Source organism: Vulpes vulpes, unplaced genomic scaffold, assembly GCF_048418805.1.
Source record: "Vulpes vulpes isolate BD-2025 unplaced genomic scaffold, VulVul3 Bu000000631, whole genome shotgun sequence".
In the NCBI taxonomy this organism is placed as follows: Eukaryota; Metazoa; Chordata; class Mammalia; order Carnivora; family Canidae; genus Vulpes; species Vulpes vulpes.
The window spans coordinates 398,785-419,391 of record NW_027325738.1 but is presented as its reverse complement, the minus strand read 5'-3'; the positions used below and the strand labels follow the sequence as shown (position 1 = coordinate 419,391).

Below are 20,607 nucleotides of genomic sequence, written 5' to 3'. Positions count from 1 at the left end.
ATATTTTCTTTTTCTTTCCTCCTTCCTCTCTCTTCTTCCTTCTCTTTCTTTCTTTCTCTTGCCCTTCCTTCCTTCCTTCCTTCCTTCCTTCCTTCCTTCCTTGCTTCTTTCCTTCCTTCCTTTATCTTTCTTTCTCTTTCTTTCAAGACCAGAGTGGAAATTAGGAAACTAGAGGGAAGATCTTGGAAATTTTCAGAGTTCAATGAAAGTGAGATTTAAAAAATAGCTAAAATGTAATAATAGTCTACAAATCATGAGAGATGTTAAGAAAATGCCTACATGACTAACGTCTTTATTATTTTATTATTTATTATACATTCCTAACTTAGTGAGTCTGTGTCTTTATCTTTTAAAAGTCTTCCAAATTGTGATCCCATAATGCTTGATTAGCACAAATGGCACTTTATTTTAAATTTCCTGTACTTACACAGACTTGGTTCCAAATATTCATCATTCCCAGTTCAGCTGAAAATTACTGTCTTGGGAATTGATTTTTTCCTGTTTTATTATTGGTACTTTATTAAAGACAAAAAGGAGATGTGATATTTTAAAGACAGAAATGAACTTGTTCTTTCTTATAAACTTCACTCCCAACTCTATAACAAGAAAAGTTAGTTGAATCCTTTATTAACTTTTTAATTTAAAAGACTATCTCTTTTATTAAAGGGCTTAAGGAAAAATCAAAATCATCGATTTGTGGATTTTTTGGAATATAAATCCCACTCATCTGAAAGTTTTGTTATATAATTTTTATCTAGTTGTAATTCCATCCAATAGTACAATATGTGACCAGAGCTGATAAAAATGGGTATATCTTAGACAAGCCAAGACAAAGAAGGCAATATATTACACTTTTGAGAACTTTTTTACTGCTGTCGAATCTCAATAAACAATATTGGTAATTAGACTGTGTGACATGTCCTTTGTTTTCTTTTTTTCTACAGTTAACAATATTAATATCCAAATATAAAGATCAGTTTTGGGGTCAGCTTATTTTAATCTACTTCTTTACTGTATTACATTGGTGAAAGAGAAAGGAAAGTGTTTTCAATCCTGATTAGACAACTGTTTTGAAAAATAATGGGTGGCAGCAGGAAACTGGGTCATTCTATGGTTCATGTTTACCCATAATTATACATAAAGAAGTAAAATCATAACCCCTAATATGACTCCAAATAGCAAATTGTTCATTGAGTGGAAACTAGTAAAACATGGACCACTTGTTTTGATTGTTCAGTCATTCCTCAGGGACTGATTGGACATAGTACATCTTTATATTATATTTGAGGAGCAATATTTGTATTTATTTTGATTATATTTGGGCTAGATCTACATACTTAAGTAAAAAATGATTCTCAAATGATCTTCACTGTGAGTTGGGTTTTGTGTGTGTTGCTTTTTTTCTTTTTTGTTTTTTTTCCTTCTGATTGTTAAATCTTGGACCTACCTATACAGGAATCCGATTAGTACAAATTCAAAAACACTTCCCATTCAGTTGCCTTGCCATGGAGGTATATCTCAGTTATTATTGAATGCTCTGATTGGGAAAGCCATTTTACTTTCAGCTGCCAAAGGTATTTGGATTTCATTATACTGTTTTTAATATGCAATACATCATATATAAAAGACTAGCTATGTCACAAAAATTAGATATCTACAGCAGTGATGATGTAGAATTTACGTGTTGTAGATCTTACTATTCTATATTGAAGGAAATTTACTTAAGATATCCTTTATGTCAATGATATTTTTGTAAGAAGATACTGTCTAGATATAATCACATTATAAAACTTAAAAAGTAAAAAAAAAAGTAGAAAAACATGATTTTTTTACCACCTCTTATTTTAGCCCATTGTTATTCACTGATGATAAAAATAAAGACAAGCAGTCTCAGAGAAAATTAATGATTAGAGTAAAAACTTTAAGCACAACTAGAACCTTAAGTAAGGAATTTGCCATTCATTCTTCCCTACCATAACCATCAATTTTTAACCAATTTAAACTTCAGAATGCACACAGGTGGCTCACAACACCATAGGCCAATTCCAAACGGGTGAAAATATCTTATGATGAAGCCCATGAACCTTTTTTATTCTGAGTAGTATATCTTCATGAAGATACTCAAAATAGAACTAATTACAGTAAATTAGTTGGATAAGTTATTTAAATGGTGAATTGTGTATGTACTATAAAGATAAAAACTAAAATATCATGGAAAAGCTTTTAGAAAACATCTGTAATTAAGAGACCAGTAAGTGCGGAAAGAGAAGATAGTGAGGGTAGCTTTTCCTATGTGAAGTACAGTTTTTACTACAGCCTATTAAACTCTATGTAAGCTCTACACATATATTGCACATAAGGAGTAATTGTTTCATTCTTTTCTTTTTACAGTACCGTGATATAGACTGGGTAATTTCTTTAATACTTGAAGAAAAACATCAATCATAATCATACATTAAGAAGCAGAAAAGTAATTTTAAATAATTTCAACTTTATTTTTGTTATTTGTCCTCATGTATTGATTTTGCAGGTCTGGCTGTGGATCATTTTAGTGAACGAATATACTGGGCTGACCTGGAGCTTTCTGTTATTGGCAGTGTTCTGTATGATGGCTCTGATTCAGTAGTCTCCATCAGTAGCAAACAAGGTCTGTGAAGTGCTCTTGTTTCATCTTTTAATTATTATTGAGAATGTTAAGTAATGGTACATAAATATAAATATGAAAGCTTTACATTCCCAATTTCCTCAAATTCTTTTTCTTTTTAAAAGGTTGCTCTTACTATGGATTATATAATTTTCATTCCTACTAAGGTAACAAAGAGGCCAGTCCAGAATTTCCTTAGCATAGGACAAACACGGTGCATCACTGCCCAGATTCAGAAAATATTCGTTCTGTTCCTTCTATAGATATTACATTCTGAGCAGGACATTCAAGTGTTCAAGATTAGTGCCTCTGAACACAAGTTTTTATTTCAAATTCAGTGGTAGCAAGTGGAATTGAATTACTGTATATAATAAAACATCATTGTAACAATCCTACATCCAAATGAAAAGCAGTGTGTAAAAATAACTTACCTCACCTCCAGGGAGAGCAGAATCTACTTGTGCTCTTCTTTAGCTGGTACCCTTTTTTTATCCCCACCTCTGTCTTTTATTCTCAATTTCTCCCGCTCATGTCTCACACCTGCTTTGCCTGGCAATCTCAGTTCTTTCTGCTGAATCTAATTCCTTTCCCTCTGTCTTTCTTGCTCTTCCCTATCACAGTCTCCTCATTTATCCACCACAAATTGCTTACAATATGTACTTAAAGTTTTTGTATCTACATATTACATATACTGAATATAGCTTTGCTTCTGGTTTTTTTAACAGAGCAGAGAAGTTGAAAGAAAAATAATTAAAGTGAACTTTCATTGTGCCTTTACCCAACGTGTGTTTTTCATATGATGACCCTAGATGGAAAAAAAAAAAAAATTCCACATTACTAGAATAGATTACAATACAGTTGACCTATTTCAGCTTAAGGACATTGAAGAAACATGTATAAGTTTTTATTTTATTTTTTTTTAATTTTTATTTATTTATGATAGTCACACACAGAGAGAGAGAGGCAGTTTTTAAAAGGCACTTTATGTTTCACAACCTCTAGATAATAACTATAAATGTTATTTTACTTGTTACACATCTCAGTGTCAAAGGTTAGGTTAATTATTCTTTTTCATGAAAATCTCTTACAATAACAGTCATTTCTTAAAATAAGAAAAACGATGGCCTCTACCATCATTAGCCAAACTAGTCATATGCATCATTACCATTTGCTAGTTTGCTTTCTTTATCCCATTTCTAAAACAGACAATGATAATGGTTTTTTTTTCTTTTCTTTTTCATTCAGGCAGTCTAATTTGATCATTAATTTGGTCTAGAACACAATTCAGAATTTTGTGAACTGCCTGTTTGTGTGCAATGGATAAGGCTGGCCTGTAGCTTTTCTTTTGTCTGCAAAGTGTATAGCAGAGATTACTCTGCATATAGTCAGCCTCCAGCAAATGCTTTGTGATGGTGCAGATGGCTAAAGTGATGATGGAAATGATTTTTATGTTGTGAGTGATATGTTTAGTATTTCACATATTCCTACTGCAAAGAAATTAATTCTAACAACTTTACATCTAATATCAAAAAATATTATAATTCTTAAAGTTTTTTTAAACAGTAGTAAGATTTTCTACATGATCTTGAATAAACTTGGTTTTAAGTCTGAGCACTTATTTACATTGCAACCTTTATAACTCCACATTTTAAAAATTCTAGGCTTGTTACATCCACATAGGATTGATGTCTTTGAAGATTACATATATGGAGCAGGACCTAAAAATGGTGTATTTCGAGTACAAAAGTTTGGCCATGGTTCAGTAGAATACCTAGCTTTAGATATTGATAAAACAAAAGGTGTTTTGATATCTCATCGCTATAAACAACTAGACTGTAAGTATATTCGATACTGTTTTTGACAAAAAAAAACAGTATTTTATAATATTTTAACTATTTCAGTACTTAGCCCTGTAAGTTAAGTAACTTTAATTTTTATATCACCAGATTTTTTTTAATCACCAAAGTCAAGATGCAAATAATATAAAGGTTTATTTTGCATTTGACTGTGTTTTCTTCAAACTAGAATTGACTTGGTTATTTAAAAAAGTCTCATTCTTTTTTTCTAAAATTTTAAATAAAACCAGAGTCTATACATAAACTATGCAGGTATTAAAATTCATCATTAGCCATTTTGACTCTTGTTTCTGATAGCAAGTAATAACCATAGCATCAACATTCCATCTTTAAAAGCAACTGAGGACTACTGCTTTCAAGGGTTATATTTTCTCTGATTGTTTATTATTTTTATTGTTACTTTCCCTACTAGAAAGGAATGTTATTGATGCAATTATCTTGAAATATCTGTCTCAAACACAACTATCAAAAACATTAAAGAACAAAATTAAAAAATGTGACTGAAATTCTAATAATCTGTTTCTATATGTGAGTTTACACTCCAAGAAACTTTAAGATTTATTGATAGTTTTTTTATGGCAAATAAAGAGAGACTTAACCTCATTCGGTGCAACTACTGGAAAGATAATAAGTGATATTTATCCAAATCAGTTTTGGAAACAGATTAAAACAGATCTCCCCCTAAGAACTTCCTGAAATCCTATCCAAACTCTTGTTGCTCTTTACCAATGATCCGACATATTTAGTTCCAAGATTAATATGAGGACACTCTCTGTCATCCTCTAGTTGTGTTTGGTTCTTTTTCATAGTCAAATATTACCACCTTCATAAAAACTATGTAAATAAATGAAACTCTGCCCTGAATACAATAGGTATTTGAGTAGTGATTCTGAGTCAAAGCCACTCTCACAGTCACTATTTCACTACCTGGGTGACATTTATGTTTTGTCCTAATGACAGATTCTTCTAGAAGAGCCACAGGAACAGTTATGACTGCACAGAATGCTAATTGGGTAGAAATTTAGACAAAAATAAATGTGCCAGACATTTACATGCACACAGACTGCAACCTGATGGAAAGGAAACCATGTTAAACGTGGGTTTTATAAAAAAGAGTCCTCTCTTTTGTTTGTGTTTTGAACAGACAAATACATATGTATTTCAAGCCTTTGTAAATACGAAGGGGAAGTTGTTTCTGTCTGTTCAACAGTTCTGAAACTCCCTAAGCTGGGGAGTAGGTCCCCCAAAGACTACAGTTGGCTTTACTGCTTTTTACATAGACCCAAACTATACTTTGTTATCTCAGACCAACACTTTTATCAAAAATAAGTCAGATGGAAGAGCAACAAAGTATGTGTTTGCATAATTTCTTCTCTCTTGTTGGAAGTGTAAATCGGCATAAATCCCCTGTTAATTATGAGTGTTGGGTAGTAATTTCTCTTTATCTATAAAGGGGAACAGTTTGACACTGAAATGAGATACACTCAGTAGGGATTTGATGATTTCGTTGCAACATTGTTAATGCATCCTTTCACCTTGTTGAGTTTTATGCTTCTGAAAATTATTGTACTTATAGTCATGTGTTTCCTTGTTATCCTTTGTTTTAATCAGTGCCTAATCCATGCTTGGACTTAGTATGTGACTTCCTGTGTTTGCTAAATCCTTTCGGAGCTACCTGTGTGTGCCCAGAAGGCAAATATTTGATTAATGGTACTTGCAATGATGACAGCCTATTAGGTGAGTAAACGTCATTATGCTGTAAATAATGAATTAATTTGTATGGTATATTTTCACACCTTTTGAAACCAAACAGAATTAGCCACTCAATTGTCAACATAGATGCCTTGATACTATCAGTTCTTGAATGCCTGCGTAAACCACTGTCTCTGATGATGACTTCCTATCAGTTTATTATACATTTATTCACAAAGCTACACTGAGCACTTACTATGCATTTAAGACTAGATTAAGAACTTTGAAGTCACTCACCAAATCAAGATATTTTTATATAGCTTTTTATCGGTGAAGATAAAAGATGCCATTTCCTTACAAGTTTAAACCCAATCTTAAAATCCTTTATTCATTCATCAGGTTCATAGCGAGCAACTTTCTCGCACCAAACACAAATTTAAAACTGATAATAAGAAACTAAGCTGTACTTTCTTCTGCATAAAATTTGATTCACAATACATACTACTACTAACACAAATATTTTGAGGGCTTGTGAACAAAACATAGCACTAATTTAGAAACTAAGGACTACTTTATAAATAAAACTGACAAGATTTCTTCATTCTTAGAGCTCATATTTTAGAAGCTACATTAACACTGAAACAAACATTTAAGAAAGCAAAACGTTATTTCAGAAGCTTATAAGTATTAAATAGCAAATCAAAAAATAAAATAACAAAAATCAAAAGCAAATTGATTTTGATGAGAAACGAGAAAGAAGAGACCTCTATCTCTTCATTATCCAGGTAGATGACAAGTAGTTCCCTCATAATCAAGACATTAGCCGTAATGGAAAAGCAAATTACTATTAAGAGAAAAGAAAATCAACACTAAATTTTATGGATACAGAGAAAAACACAAGGCTCTAAATTCCCTTGAGGGTCACATTTTTCCAGTGAGATACACTTTGGATCTCTTCATAGCAGGACTTTCTACCTGCAGTATTTTTCTTGGTTAGAATGAACTCTTCACATGAAAACTGTGTCCTTGCCCTTAGTTAGCATCTCTATCTCCATATCATTTTCTCATTGCTCTCTACTGAGAGTTACATGCAATCCAAAGACTTCTACCTTTCTAATATTCAAAGTGTGTTAAACTATCACAATGCCGGGATCCCTGGGTGGCGCAGCGGTTTGGCGCCTTCCTTTGGCCCAGGGCGCGATCCTGGAGACCCAGGATCGAATCCCACGTCGGGCTCCCGGGCTCCCAGTGCATGGAGCCTGCTTCTCCCTCTGCCTGTGTCTCTGCCTCTCTCTCTCTCTCTCTCTCTCTCTCTGTGACTATCATAAATAAATTTAAATAAAATAAAATTCTTTATAAACTATCACAATGCCTTCATTTAATATATATTCTTTAAGCACTGGATATGCAAAGCTGAAGAGGTCACAAAGATCATATGATGAATGACTTAAACACCAATAGGTATTTGTGTGAATAGTGATAGCAGGCACAGAAGAGACAGAGTTAAAACTATTAAAAGAATTCAGGGGCACTTGGGTGGCTCAGTGGTTGAGCATCTACCTTTGGCTCAGGTCCTGATCCCAGAGTCCTAGAATCCAGTCCCACATCAGGCTCCCAAGAGGGAGTCTGCTTCTCCCTTGCCGATGTCTCTGTCTCTGTCTCTGTCTCTGTCTCTCTATGTCTCTCATGAATAAATAAAATCTTTTTTAAAAATAAAAAAATAAAGGGATTCAGATAATCATCCAAATAGAGAATTGATTACAGGTTTCTATAGAATATGACTCTAGGATGAGGTCTGCAAAGACAGAGGGGATTCAGATTACATGGGAATGAGGGATCAGAACATTGAGACAGAGGAGCTAAAAAGGCATGAAAATAAAGCATGTAAAGAAAATAGGCAGTCATTTATTTTAGTTAATCTGTAGCACATGTGAAACACTGTAGTGGGTGACCAGGTCAGTAATTTCTTAACAGAAAGCTAATTATGAATCATGATTGGTATTTTGGATGAGTACTTTCATCCCAGTTCTAGAAAAGGGAGCTGTCACTGGCACTAGAATGCACCCTTTCTCCTTATTGATTATCTTTCCAACCAAAGTAACTGTGATCTCAACTATGATGATCAAATAAGAGAATTAAATGGATATTTTCAAATGTTATTAGGCACATTTTTCACTCTCTCCTCTGACATGGTTATGTAGGTAAACTAAGGCCATGTATTCTCCTTAACCTCCCAGAAATAGATCCTTTATAATAGCATTCTCTATATTAGATGATGTGCCGCATTTTTACTAGTTCCACACACTCATAACCAGTGATTTCACAGCTCCCCCTACCCCTATGTACTGTGTCTACTTATACTATTGTTTGGCTGGGAGAGACCCATGAGAGAGATGGGGATTCTGACCAGAATTATTCTATTGATGCCGCCCACCAATGTGACTTTTACATTAACTCAGATGTTATCAGTGTTATTTTTATGGTCAGGTTGCCTACAGTTTTTGTTGTTTTTCCATTATAACTAGACATTAATATCTTTTCTACATAACTTTCCTTTTTTCTTCTTTGCTTAGGATAAATTATTTACCTAAAAACCCAGATTTATTTAGCTAATAATCCAAAAAAATACACAGGAAGATGTTGGCCTGGGGGAGATCTGAGGTAGAGCTCAATTAATTAATTAATTTGTTTGGCCCTGTCCTCCCTTAGTCTCAGCTTCTTTTGTGTAAAATTAGATTAACAAATATTACTATGACTTGTTAATAATAACAAATAATCTGAAGGCTTATGAGCAAGGCATAATGTAAGTATATGTATATTATTGTATTTAATCCCCTCAAATCCCCTATGATAGTATTTTCATTGCCCCTATTTTTACACATAAGAAAACTGAAGCATGGAGAGGCTCAACTGATTGTCTAACATTACGTAATAATGGTGGCACCCCAAGGTGAACCCAGGCATTCTATACTCTTAACCATCATGTAGTACACCCTTATTACCAATGTCCAGAGTCACTGAAAAGACCAGAAATAACATATATAAACTGCCTACCACAATACTTTGGAAAAAGTAGACACACAGCACTTGAAGATAAATCTATCCTCCAGTAGATAAGAAAATGAAACAAGTTTTTTGCTATATTTATTCATCAAACTTTATAGTTTTATGTTTGGAATGAGAAAGCATGTTTGTCTAGATGTACACATATCCAAGATCTAAAACTTTTTAAGCAATTTCAGTTTTACTATTTCAGATTTGAGTGAGAGGCACTATTACAGAAACTTCCCAAAAGTTCATTTTGTAATTTAGAAGAAAATCTTATATTTTAAATAATCAGAGTGTTAAAAAATATTCACATTGGCCTCTATGAATATGTACGTTGGCAGCAGACAGCTTGGACCACCTCAGCGAGGAATATAAATAAGTAGGTTTCAGAATTATTGATTGGTGTAGATAAATGCCAATTAATTTTTTTCTTGACATTAACATTTGATGTAGCCAAGTTTTTCTGCTCTTTATAATTACTTGCCTTTATCTAGCTGCTATTGTTAAATGATGAGACACTGAATATTTTTAATCTTCGTGTAAGAAATTTGAAATTCAAATGCTACTCATTCTTGGAGAAGTATTCACCTGTTCTTTCCTATAGTTGATTATAATTGCTTGAACTTGGCTTCTGGGGGTGATTTAGTTATTGACAAAAGCAGCCTTCTTTTTCATTATAGAACTCTTACAGTTAGGTTTTGAAACTCCACTCTATTTCATCAAGCTGTGTTCTATTTTAAAATTTCTCGAAACTCATGAGGCATATTGTAGAAATGTACATGTCCTAACATGTAGAGATTTTGAATAGCTATGTAGTTTACATAGGACATTTACAGATGAAAATGAACTCCCCCACAATAATCTTAACTGCGATCATAATGCCTTAAATATTTATCTTCACTGTTTACATTCACAACTCCAATCAGGATACTTTATGCTGAATGAATTGGAAATGTTTGGGTGAATTTTAAACTAAGCAAGTGTATATTTCCACCTGAGATCTTTCTTGAGAATTTAATGTCTGTATTCAACTCTGCTTTGAAATGAGCAAGTTTTAGAGTTGTCTGGTACTGCTGATAAATAGTCTCTATTTGTGGCAGTGGATATGATATTCGAGTCATTTTTTTTTATTTGAAGTCACTAAGGCTCTTTAAGCTGCTCTTGTGATTATTGTAGTGATATATTAAAGTTTTTGCTATGTGTGGGCCAATGGATCTTGAATAAAGAATACAGGCTGTTTTGATTTTTCTCTATTTAACTATAAAAGAGGCATGGCTTTAATAGAAGAGAATGCTTCTTACAATATTCTCAGCCTTTTGTGTTCCATTGGGCATCACGTCCTGCCCTAAGTAAAAGCAGTATTTCTAATGGAGTAAGTCCATGTCAATGCACATAAACTAAAAAATTATTCCAGACCAACTGAACTCATCATATTTTTAAGGATAATTTTGCAACCCCAAGGAATGACCATCCTTTCTTACCCTCAGCCAAAATGTATGAAGTAGACAGATTGTGCCAATCATTTTCCATAGGGAAATTTTACATATGGAAATATTTCTAACAATCTTTTATCAATATCTTATACCAAACCTAAGTGACTTTAGTTCTGAATTATTTATACATAATTAATAAGGATGTATATCAAAGAATGTATTTTCTATACTGTAAGTTCCATGTGTTATATATATTATATATACTATATGTGCACCATAAATTTAACTTACATATTTTAGTTCGGTTTAATATCAAACAGTCCTAAAAATAGGCCATGTTTACTTATATCTTTAAAAAATGTATTGATTGGAAAATATTTCATTTTTAGGAAGTTTCAGTTGGTTCTGTTGTCTAATGTTTTAATAAACACAAGAAATGGTTAAAATTCTTTAAGCCTAAAGAAGAATAAAAATTAAATCAGCATTTGTATTCACTATTCAAGACTACTTAAAATCGATATCCCTGTTTTCAGACAGCATTTATAGTATTTTGTTTCTTCGATTTTTATATTGAGGTATTTATTTGGAGAATTTTATGAAAAAAATAAAATCCTGATATTTCATGTTGTATATGTGAATTGTTCTTATTCTACCGAATGAATAGCATGCTAATTTGCGTGTTTCTTCTTATAACCAGATGATTCCTGCAAATTGACTTGTGAAAATGGAGGAAGATGCATTTTAAATGAGAAGGGTGACTTGAGGTGTCACTGTTGGCCGAGTTACTCAGGCGACAGATGTGAAGTCAATCATTGTAGCAACTACTGCCAAAATGGAGGAACCTGTGCACCCTCAGCTCTGGGTAAATACTTGAATTTCATCATATGTATATTCAAATAACTTACCTTTTTCTTTAAATGTGAAAAATATAAAGAGGAAGAATAGATTAACACAAATTAGATTTAATTATTAATGCAACATAATAGTATTTGTTCTATATTCTGTATGTTGAAGTGCAAGTCACAAAATACAACAATAGCAATGATCATGATCACATGCTGAGTGTGTACAAGTGACAGGGCTCAGTGCTTACAGATGCTGTGCTGGTTTAGAATGATTAAGTAAAACTATTTTTATAAGCCTCATATATTTGATTCCAAAATCTGTTCTTTTAAATATTTTTTTTTTACTTTTATTTTGATATTTCAAGGTAGAGATTTTTTTTGAATTTTTTTTTCTAAATTCCAGTTAGTTAATATTCAGGTGTACGATATAGTGATTCATCCACTTCTATACAACACCCACTGCTCATCAGAAGTGCACTCCTTAATCCCTATCACCTATTTCACTCCTCCCTCCATCCACCTTCCCTCTGGTAACCATAGTTAAAAATATGTTTCTTGGTTTGTCTCTCTCTCTCTCTTTTCTCCCTTTGCTCATTGGTTTTGTTCTTAAATTCCATACATGAGTGAAATCATATGGTATTTGTCTTTCTCTGACTGAATTATTTCTCTTAGCATTAGACTCTGGCTCCTTTCATGTTGTAGCAAATGCAAGATTTTGTTATTTTATGGCTGAGTAATATTCCATTGCAGATATATATATATATACCACAGCATCTTTGATTGGGGCTGTTTCCATTATTTGGCTATTATAGATAATGCTGCTATAAACATCAGGGTGCAGGTATCCCTTTAAATTAGTATTTCGTATTCTTTAGGTAAATACCTATAATGCAACTGCTGGATCATAGAATAGTTCTATTTTGAACTTTTTTAGGAACTTCCATACAATTTTCTAGAGTGGCTGCACCAGTTTGCATTCCCACCCACAGTGCGAGAGGGTTCCCCGTCTCCATTTCCTTGCCAATACCTGTTGTTTCTTATGTTGTTGATTTTAGCCATTCTGATGGATATGAAGCTATATTGTAGTTTTGATTTGTATTTCCCTGATGATCAGTGATGTTGAGCATCTTTTCATGTGTCTGCTGGCCATCTGTATGTCTTCTTTGGAAAAGTGTCTGTTCATATATTCTGCACATTTTTTAAAATTATTTTTTGAGTGTTGAGTTTTATAAGTTCTTTATATATTTTGGACACAAACCCTTCTCAGATATGCCATTTGCAAATATCTTCTCCCTTTCTATAAGTTGCCTTTTGGTTTTGTTGATTGTTTCCTTCACTGTGCAGATGTGTTTTATTTTGATGAAGTCCCAACAGTTTATTTTTATTTTATTCCACTTGTCTCAGGAGACATATCTAGAATGAAGATGCTACGGACAATGTCAAATGGACTATTGCCTATGTTCTCCTCTACAGTTTTTATGGTTTCCTGTTTCACATTTAGGTCTTTAATCGATTTTGAATTTATTTTCGTATATGCTATAATAAAGTGGTCCAGTTTCGTTCTTTTGTGTGTTCTTTTTAATTGAACAGTTAGCCTAATGCTAAACCTCATTTGCTATTGAGAATTAAACTCAATTAAATTAGATTTAAATTTAAAAATTAAGTTAAATATAAATACACTATATCAGTACATCTGATAGCAACATAATTCCTATCTAAAATCATAACTAGTTTATTGGCATTGCAATGTAGTGTATAATATGCTTTGAAAATATCAGGTTACTATATGTTAAGATACACTTGAAATTCTTATTAATTTGCACAATAGCTCTGTTTGCAAAAAGTATTTGCTAAAAACATATTTTTTCTACTTAGTGCTATTATATTTAAGATATGTTCCCATAGGAAAAATTAACCCCAAAGCATAATAAAAAATAAATTGTGAATTCCAAAATTCAATGCAAAGGACACTATGCAACTAAGAGAGTGAAATTTATGCACATTTAATTCTACTACAATAAATGCAAATTTAGTCAAATGGAAAATTAATCCATATGATCTTCACATCCCCTACACAGTTAATTTGTCTTACTGGGAGTTCTCACTGTTTTTATTGCTTATGCTATTCTTTGAAGTATTTAGCATAATGCTAGCTGAAAGAGCCACATGAAAAAGCATATTCAATGGAGTTCAGAGGAACCAAACTGTTCTGATTTGCATTCTAATAGTAAAAGCATTACTATTTCTTTAAATTTGATAATTTTATGTCTATAAATATTTTTGGCTTCTGATTAATTGATAATTAAAGTATTTTAGGTGCTTAATGGAATTCTGAAAACATATTCAGCAAGTTGACTGAAATAAAAAGGTACTAGGTCTTACTATATATTTTCATTCTGCCTATGAGAAGCTACTCCTTACAGTAGAATATATTCTATTGTTGTGGGAGAAATTGTACTGCTGGGACCATGCAAATGAAAACTGATTGAATATGTGGCAAACTGATACGACCTGTAATTGTATTTTAGTGACACAGATACCTTTTCTTTTAGGAGAGAAGAAGCTTTTCTTACATAAATGACTTGTTTAAAGATTTTTATTATTTGATTGTTAATTTTCTCTTTATGATAATAAAAATAATTGGATTACAATGAAATGGTTTTCTTCTATTTGCCTTTAGAAATATTTAAATGGAAAAGAGTTTGGTACTCCAAACTACAAGTATCTATTCAACCTGAAATGGATCCACAAAGACAAATCTCTACAAAACACTGAATTTGCTGTCCTATTAATGGATCCAGAACTCTATTGGATATAGCACAACTTTTAATGTTTTGTTGAAGTCATTGGTTCAGATCTTGCTATATTCTTAAAATCTATAGCATATCAATTTTATTTTACTTTATTTTTTAATTTTTTTAGCATATCAATTTTACCTATACACCCAGGTAGATCTTGATTCACATAGATAACATGTTCATAAAAAATTATATTTCAAATTAGTAATATAAATGAGTCTTTATATGAATTCAATTTGAGATATGGCCATATAGTTTATAGTCTTACAGCGTCTAATTAATAATAATAATATCATATCAAATTAAGTCATCTACAAAGCATTTTTTACTTTTAAAAATATGGTTTTATAAAAACATTGTTTGGCATTATAGACTGTAGAACCTCATTATCTCCACACAAATGTTAATTTGTTAAACAAATCCCAGCGGGCAATTCATGGATTTATTCATTGTTGGTTTACTTACAGTTAAGCCTTTTGGCAAATTCCTATGTGGACACTATATGACTAGGGTTTGGGGCAGCTTTAATTAAAATTTATAAGTTTATGACAGTTGTATAGGACTATAATAATTGAACAAAGGAAATGTCACCAGTTAATTAAAAGCACACATCTGAGAGGCATAATTAAAATTTTGCATCTTAGACATGAGTGTTTCCTCGTGCCTTAAGTTTTTTGTTGTTGTTTTTTTTTTATAGAGAAAGCTAAAACTGAAATATGTGGACTCTATCCATACAGGAAAGTACCACAAAGTGAAATCGTTTGACATTGATTATATCGACAAGGGTGCATGTAGTTCATTTCTATGACTTGCTCATAGGAGGATATTAAGATAAAGTTTGCCTTGGGCAAAATAATGGAAATGAGAGTAAAGTACTGAATTATTCAATCATTCTATTAGAGAAAATAGAGAAGAATTTAAGAATGTTTCTCATCATGAATATAATGAGGATATTTATATATATTTACAATTAATCTTCACTTTTATAAATATTTATTTTCTAAAATATATTGTTTGGTATTTTCAATACTCTTGAGTTCTGTTATTTAGACTTTTAATTTTCATATCGAAATGAATCACGATTTTCTACACAGCTGATTTAGAGTAGTAAAGCAAGAGAGTTTATCAATTTGGGGCAATATACCCAAAAACTCCTACTCATAAAGTTTGAAATTACGCAGCGGGGAGGGCAACTTTTAATTTGGGGAATTTGAAAATGCACAAAAGCAGGACTGCCCAGACAAAGGAGTGACAGTGCAATTTTTTTTAGTAGATAATACATTTGTATTGATGTTTAAATAAATATGGAAAGAAGAAAGCAGAAGCTCTCACTGTGACTCCCCCTATTACCACATCTGTGGACTTTGGCAGTGAAAGGTTTTGCTTTCAGAACTGAAACAGGAAGACAGTGGCCCCTGTTAAGGAAAGGAAAAAAAAAAAAAAAAGATTATTCTCACTACTTCTCACTCCAACCGGAAGGGCCTTAAAAATAATAAGTAGATGCAGGACGCCTGGGTGGCTCAGTCAGTTAAGCATCTGCCTTCGGCTCAGGTCAAGATCCCAGGGTCCTGGATCAAGCCCAGCATGGGGTTCCCTGCTCAGTGGGGAGTCTGCTTCTCTCTCTCATGATCCCCCTGTTTGCATACTCTCTCTCTCTCTCTCTCTATCAAATAAATAAATAAAGTCCTTAAAAAATAATAAGTATATGGTAAGACTTTTCTTTCTCATTCATTCAGGCTCTTTCTATCGAGAACACTGCCCCCAGGTATTAAGGTGGCATATATGGCTGCCATCAAATATGGTAAAAAAAAAAAAAAGGCTACCCTAAAAATGTTTGCTAAAAAAGCAAGTTAAGCTAAGAACTTTTGGATACCCTCAAAACATCCTGAGAATAATGACAAAACATAAATACTGATGTCTCTTGAGTCACATCTGTACCTAGGACATAAAGTTTACAATCACCTAAATAATATCTTGATAAAGGGTGAACGTGCATTTAAACTGCCCACCTTTGTTTTCTTCCACTTTTATCTAAATGAGAGCTGTTTTTAAGTTAAATTAAGCTTGATGTCCTAACTTCCTAAACATAAATATTGTTTATATTTAGAGAGTACTAAGAGCCCTGGATATTTGGTCCTACTTGCTTTTTAAGGATATAAGGAATATTATATTGAAAATGTAAAAGTAGGGGCAGCCTGGGTGGCTCAGCGGTTTAGCGCCACCTTCAGCCCAGGGCCTGACCCTGGAGACCCAGGATCGACTCCCACATCACTCTCCCTGCATGGAGCCTGCTTCTCCTTCTGCCTGTGTCTCTACCTCTCTCTCTCTCTCTCTCTCTCTCTTTCTCTCTCTCACAAATAAATAAATATTTAAAAAAAGAAAATGTAAAAGTAAAAACATAAAAAGGGCATATATTTTTAACAAATAAGTGACATAGAAATACATACCCATAGCAAGAAGACGGCAGAAGACAAGTCTCACACACACATGTACACAAATATAAAAAAGGAAGGGAAAAAAGAAAAAAAGAAAAAGAAGGAGTTTGGAAAGGAAGAAGTGCAGGAGGAGCCCAGTCACACATAGATGAAACCAGCATTCGTAAATCACTGTCAGAAGAAAATGTTCATGGTGCAAATCTTGAAGCAAGCAATTTTGAAGTACTCTCCAAGAGGTTTAAAAAGTTTCTGTGTTCTTTAATTAAATAATGTCATTTTTAGAAACATATTCCAAGGATTACATAATGATAAAACCCAAAATTAGAAGTAAAGATGTTCAATATAGTGTTATTTAGAATATAAAACTGGAGAGAGAAATCTGAATCCAAATAGTTAATATGTAAAATATAGCGTATCTAAAAGATGAATGTTATATGATAAATAAAACCAGAATTGTAGAATATATGATAATATAGGAAAATATTCACATTGTATTTTATTTTATTTTCATTGAAGTATTGTTGATATACAATGTTACATTAGTTTCAGGTGTAAAATTGAGTGATTTGGCAACTCTGTAAGTTATGCTATGCTCATCACAAATATAGCTACCATCTGTCACCATACAATGCTATTACAGTATCATTGACTATATTCCCTATGCTGATTCCTTTTATTCTTGTGGCCTATTGATTCCATAACTGATAGTCTGTACCTCCCACTCCCCTTCACCCATTTTGCCCATCTCCCACTGACTCCCTTGTGGCAGCCACTAGTTCGTTCTGTGTATTTATGGGTTGGTTCTTTATTATTTGTTTTGTTTTTAAATCCCATATATAAGTGGAATTATATGGAATTTGTCTTTCTCTATCTGATTTATTTCACTTAACACAATACCCTCTAGGTCCATCCATGTTATTACAATGACAAAATCTCATTATTTCTTATGAATGAGTATATCCCATTGCACATATGTATCATGCCTTCTTTATTCATTTATCTATTGAAGGATACTTAAATAACTTCGTATCTTGGCTATTGTAAATAATGCTGCATCAATAATCATCAGGGAAATGCAAATCCAAACCACCATGAGATACCATCTTACACCAGTCAGAATGGCTAGTATCATAAAAACAGGAAATAAATGTTAACAGGGATGTAGACAAAAAGGGAATCCTCATACACTGTTGGCAGGAATGCAAATTGTTGCAACAGTGAAGAATGGAATTTTGAGGCTTCTCAAAAATTAGAAATGGAAACATCATAAGATCCAATAATTTACATTGTATTTTAAAGTTAAAAAGCACAAGAAATAGAACTATATAATATGAGCCTAATAGGGAAAAAATGCATAAATAAAGCATCTGTATAAGGAAATAGGTCCTTCCTTTTATGTCTGTTTTTTCCAACTTCCACAATTAACATGCATTGCTGTTAGAATTAAAAATTAAGTAATGATAATAATTATTATTAGAAACTTAAATAATAATTATTATTGCCAGGATCATGGTAATTAACATATATTTAACTGCTTACTGAGTTCCAGGTGCTGTTCACAATCCTTGCGCCTTCACAAAAAACCTGTGAGTGGCTGAAAGTAAGATTTTTAATTCTGCTGTTGACTTTTTGAATCAATTACTGATTCATTTGAACTACATGGTGAGAGTGGTACTGAACTATTAAGTCTTATGGCTTTCTAAGCTAATCTCAGAAGGTTTGAGTTGGCTTCCTTATATTCACAGAAAGGACAAAAATATTTCAGTCTTATTTTCAAAAAAGCTGGCTGAAAACGAACTTTCCAAAAGTATAAATAGATTGTGACCTATAATTTGAAACATGTCAGAATATATTAAGTAGTATCTGGGAGGGCGCTAGGTATGATCCAGTTCCTCCTTTTCTTTTTCAGGCTTTGCTGAATAGTTCTCTGTAATCTTTATGATACTTAAGACAACTCGACAGCTATAGTCAACTTACTAAAATTGTGTATAAATGGGCACTCACTTTCTGTTCAGGAAAACATTATATAAAGTGGAAAAGTAGAATGTCAAATCTCTTTATCAAAAAGACTAGCAATTTTTTTAAGCATTCAAAACTTTTATCACTTGAATCTAAGTCAGAAGTGAAGATGGATTTCAAAAAGCAGAGTGGTCTTGGGCATTAGGGGTCAGGAGATGGGCTTTCTGATTGCAATCTAGTATCTAACCAAATGAGGCTATGGTGACTTGTCTCTCAGCTTATTATTTTTCTCCTATATAAAATAACAAAAATGTGGTTTTTGTTCAAATAGTAAAGATATCGTGAGTAAAGGGTAACTTTCAGATAGTATTTTTGTGGAACATTAAATATAAGCATTTATTAATATGCTCTGCAGTTTAAATGTCAATGAAATTCTATTATCTAGACTCAATGTATTCATCAGACTATTGAATTAAACAATGACTGTATATATTGAAAACTTGTTAGGTAGAAAACATTACAACCAGGAATAAAAATTTATAAGCACCAGACTTACTCAACAAGTAAGGGTTAAGATGCATCGGGGTTCACATTGACAAATGACTATGAATTCAATAAATTGCTTAAAAAGAGAACTGACTAATGATGCTCACTAGCAGGTATCTACTCAGAAATAATAAACACTGTCACTGTCTCATAGGAAGTTCATATGTAATTACTTTTGCTAGCATTCCTTCATGGCAATCAACCACACATTTTCAAGCATTATGTTTAAATAGAAAAAAAAAGAGTAATGATTTATTTGTCCAATATTGAGCAGAGAAGTAATTTTACCTACTTAAAGTCATATAATATTGATTAAATACACTGAAGAGTAGCATATTTATAATCATCTTAAAAACTGTTTATTAAATAAATCTAGCTTTTAAAAACAGACACCAGTAGTATATCAAGTCACTGAAAAATGCCAACAGATACACATTTATAATATTCAAATATGAATATAGGTTTTTGAGCATATTGATTGATTGATATTTATTCATATATTACTTGACCAAAAGATTTATTCATATATTACTTGAACAAAAGCTACACAGCAAATTTTACTCTAAAATTATTAGCAAGTAAATAGTGATTTCTATATGGAATATATATCCAGTAATTAAAATATTTTGGAAATTTAACTACTTAATTTTGTTTATTATAGTGCCTACTACATTTTAAATGTTTAATAAATATGAAAAACTCTGTCAAATTCCTTAGACATATTACTTTATTTAATCCTTATCACTCTATTATGTCTAACATTGTGTTATTTTTCAGATGTGAACTTGAGTGGCTAAGTAAGAACACTAAAATCCAAGAATCTAGGATATTCAAAAGTCAGTGCTCTAAGACATTACTTATTATCACTGAAAATCAGCAATAGTCTGTCCATATCAGAGAAATCACTGGCTATGACTATATAGCTAAAAGTAACATATAATCAAATAGGTCCATTTATCTAAAAACTGTAACAAAATCATATAAATTTAACGTTCATTTAACAAGGACTAATGATAATTTTTTATGCTATCCATGTAGTTACCTATCTATATGATAGAAAAGTTTGCATTTTTATTATATATTTTAAAACATTATTTGAACTGGTATATATGGATAGGATATGGGCATATTATTTTCAAAAGAATATGGAAAAACTGTGTATTGGGATTCCATATGCAGTTTTTTAATAAAAGCATATGTACTCAGTTGTTTAAATAATAAACAATCTGTTTAATAATAATACTAATAGTAATTATAATACCAATACGACTACTACTTTTTTTTTCAATACGACTACTACTACTACTAATACTACCAATTAAGTACGTGCTATGTGGCAGACGTTGTATGA

The 20,607-nt window shown here is 32.1% G+C and overlaps 1 protein-coding gene across 1 annotated transcript in view; it reads left to right on the top strand.

Annotated features, from left to right (window-relative positions):
• Positions 1-20,607, top strand: part of LOC112912588 (low-density lipoprotein receptor-related protein 1B-like) — a 332,717-nt gene that overhangs the window by 243,559 nt on the left and 68,551 nt on the right. The window contains exons 40-43 of the mRNA XM_072745200.1: positions 2,531-2,647; positions 4,306-4,479; positions 6,112-6,237; positions 11,371-11,535. Coding sequence (XP_072601301.1) covers positions 2,531-2,647; positions 4,306-4,479; positions 6,112-6,237; positions 11,371-11,535 — 582 coding nt within the window. The remainder of the gene's footprint in view (positions 1-2,530; positions 2,648-4,305; positions 4,480-6,111; positions 6,238-11,370; positions 11,536-20,607) is intronic.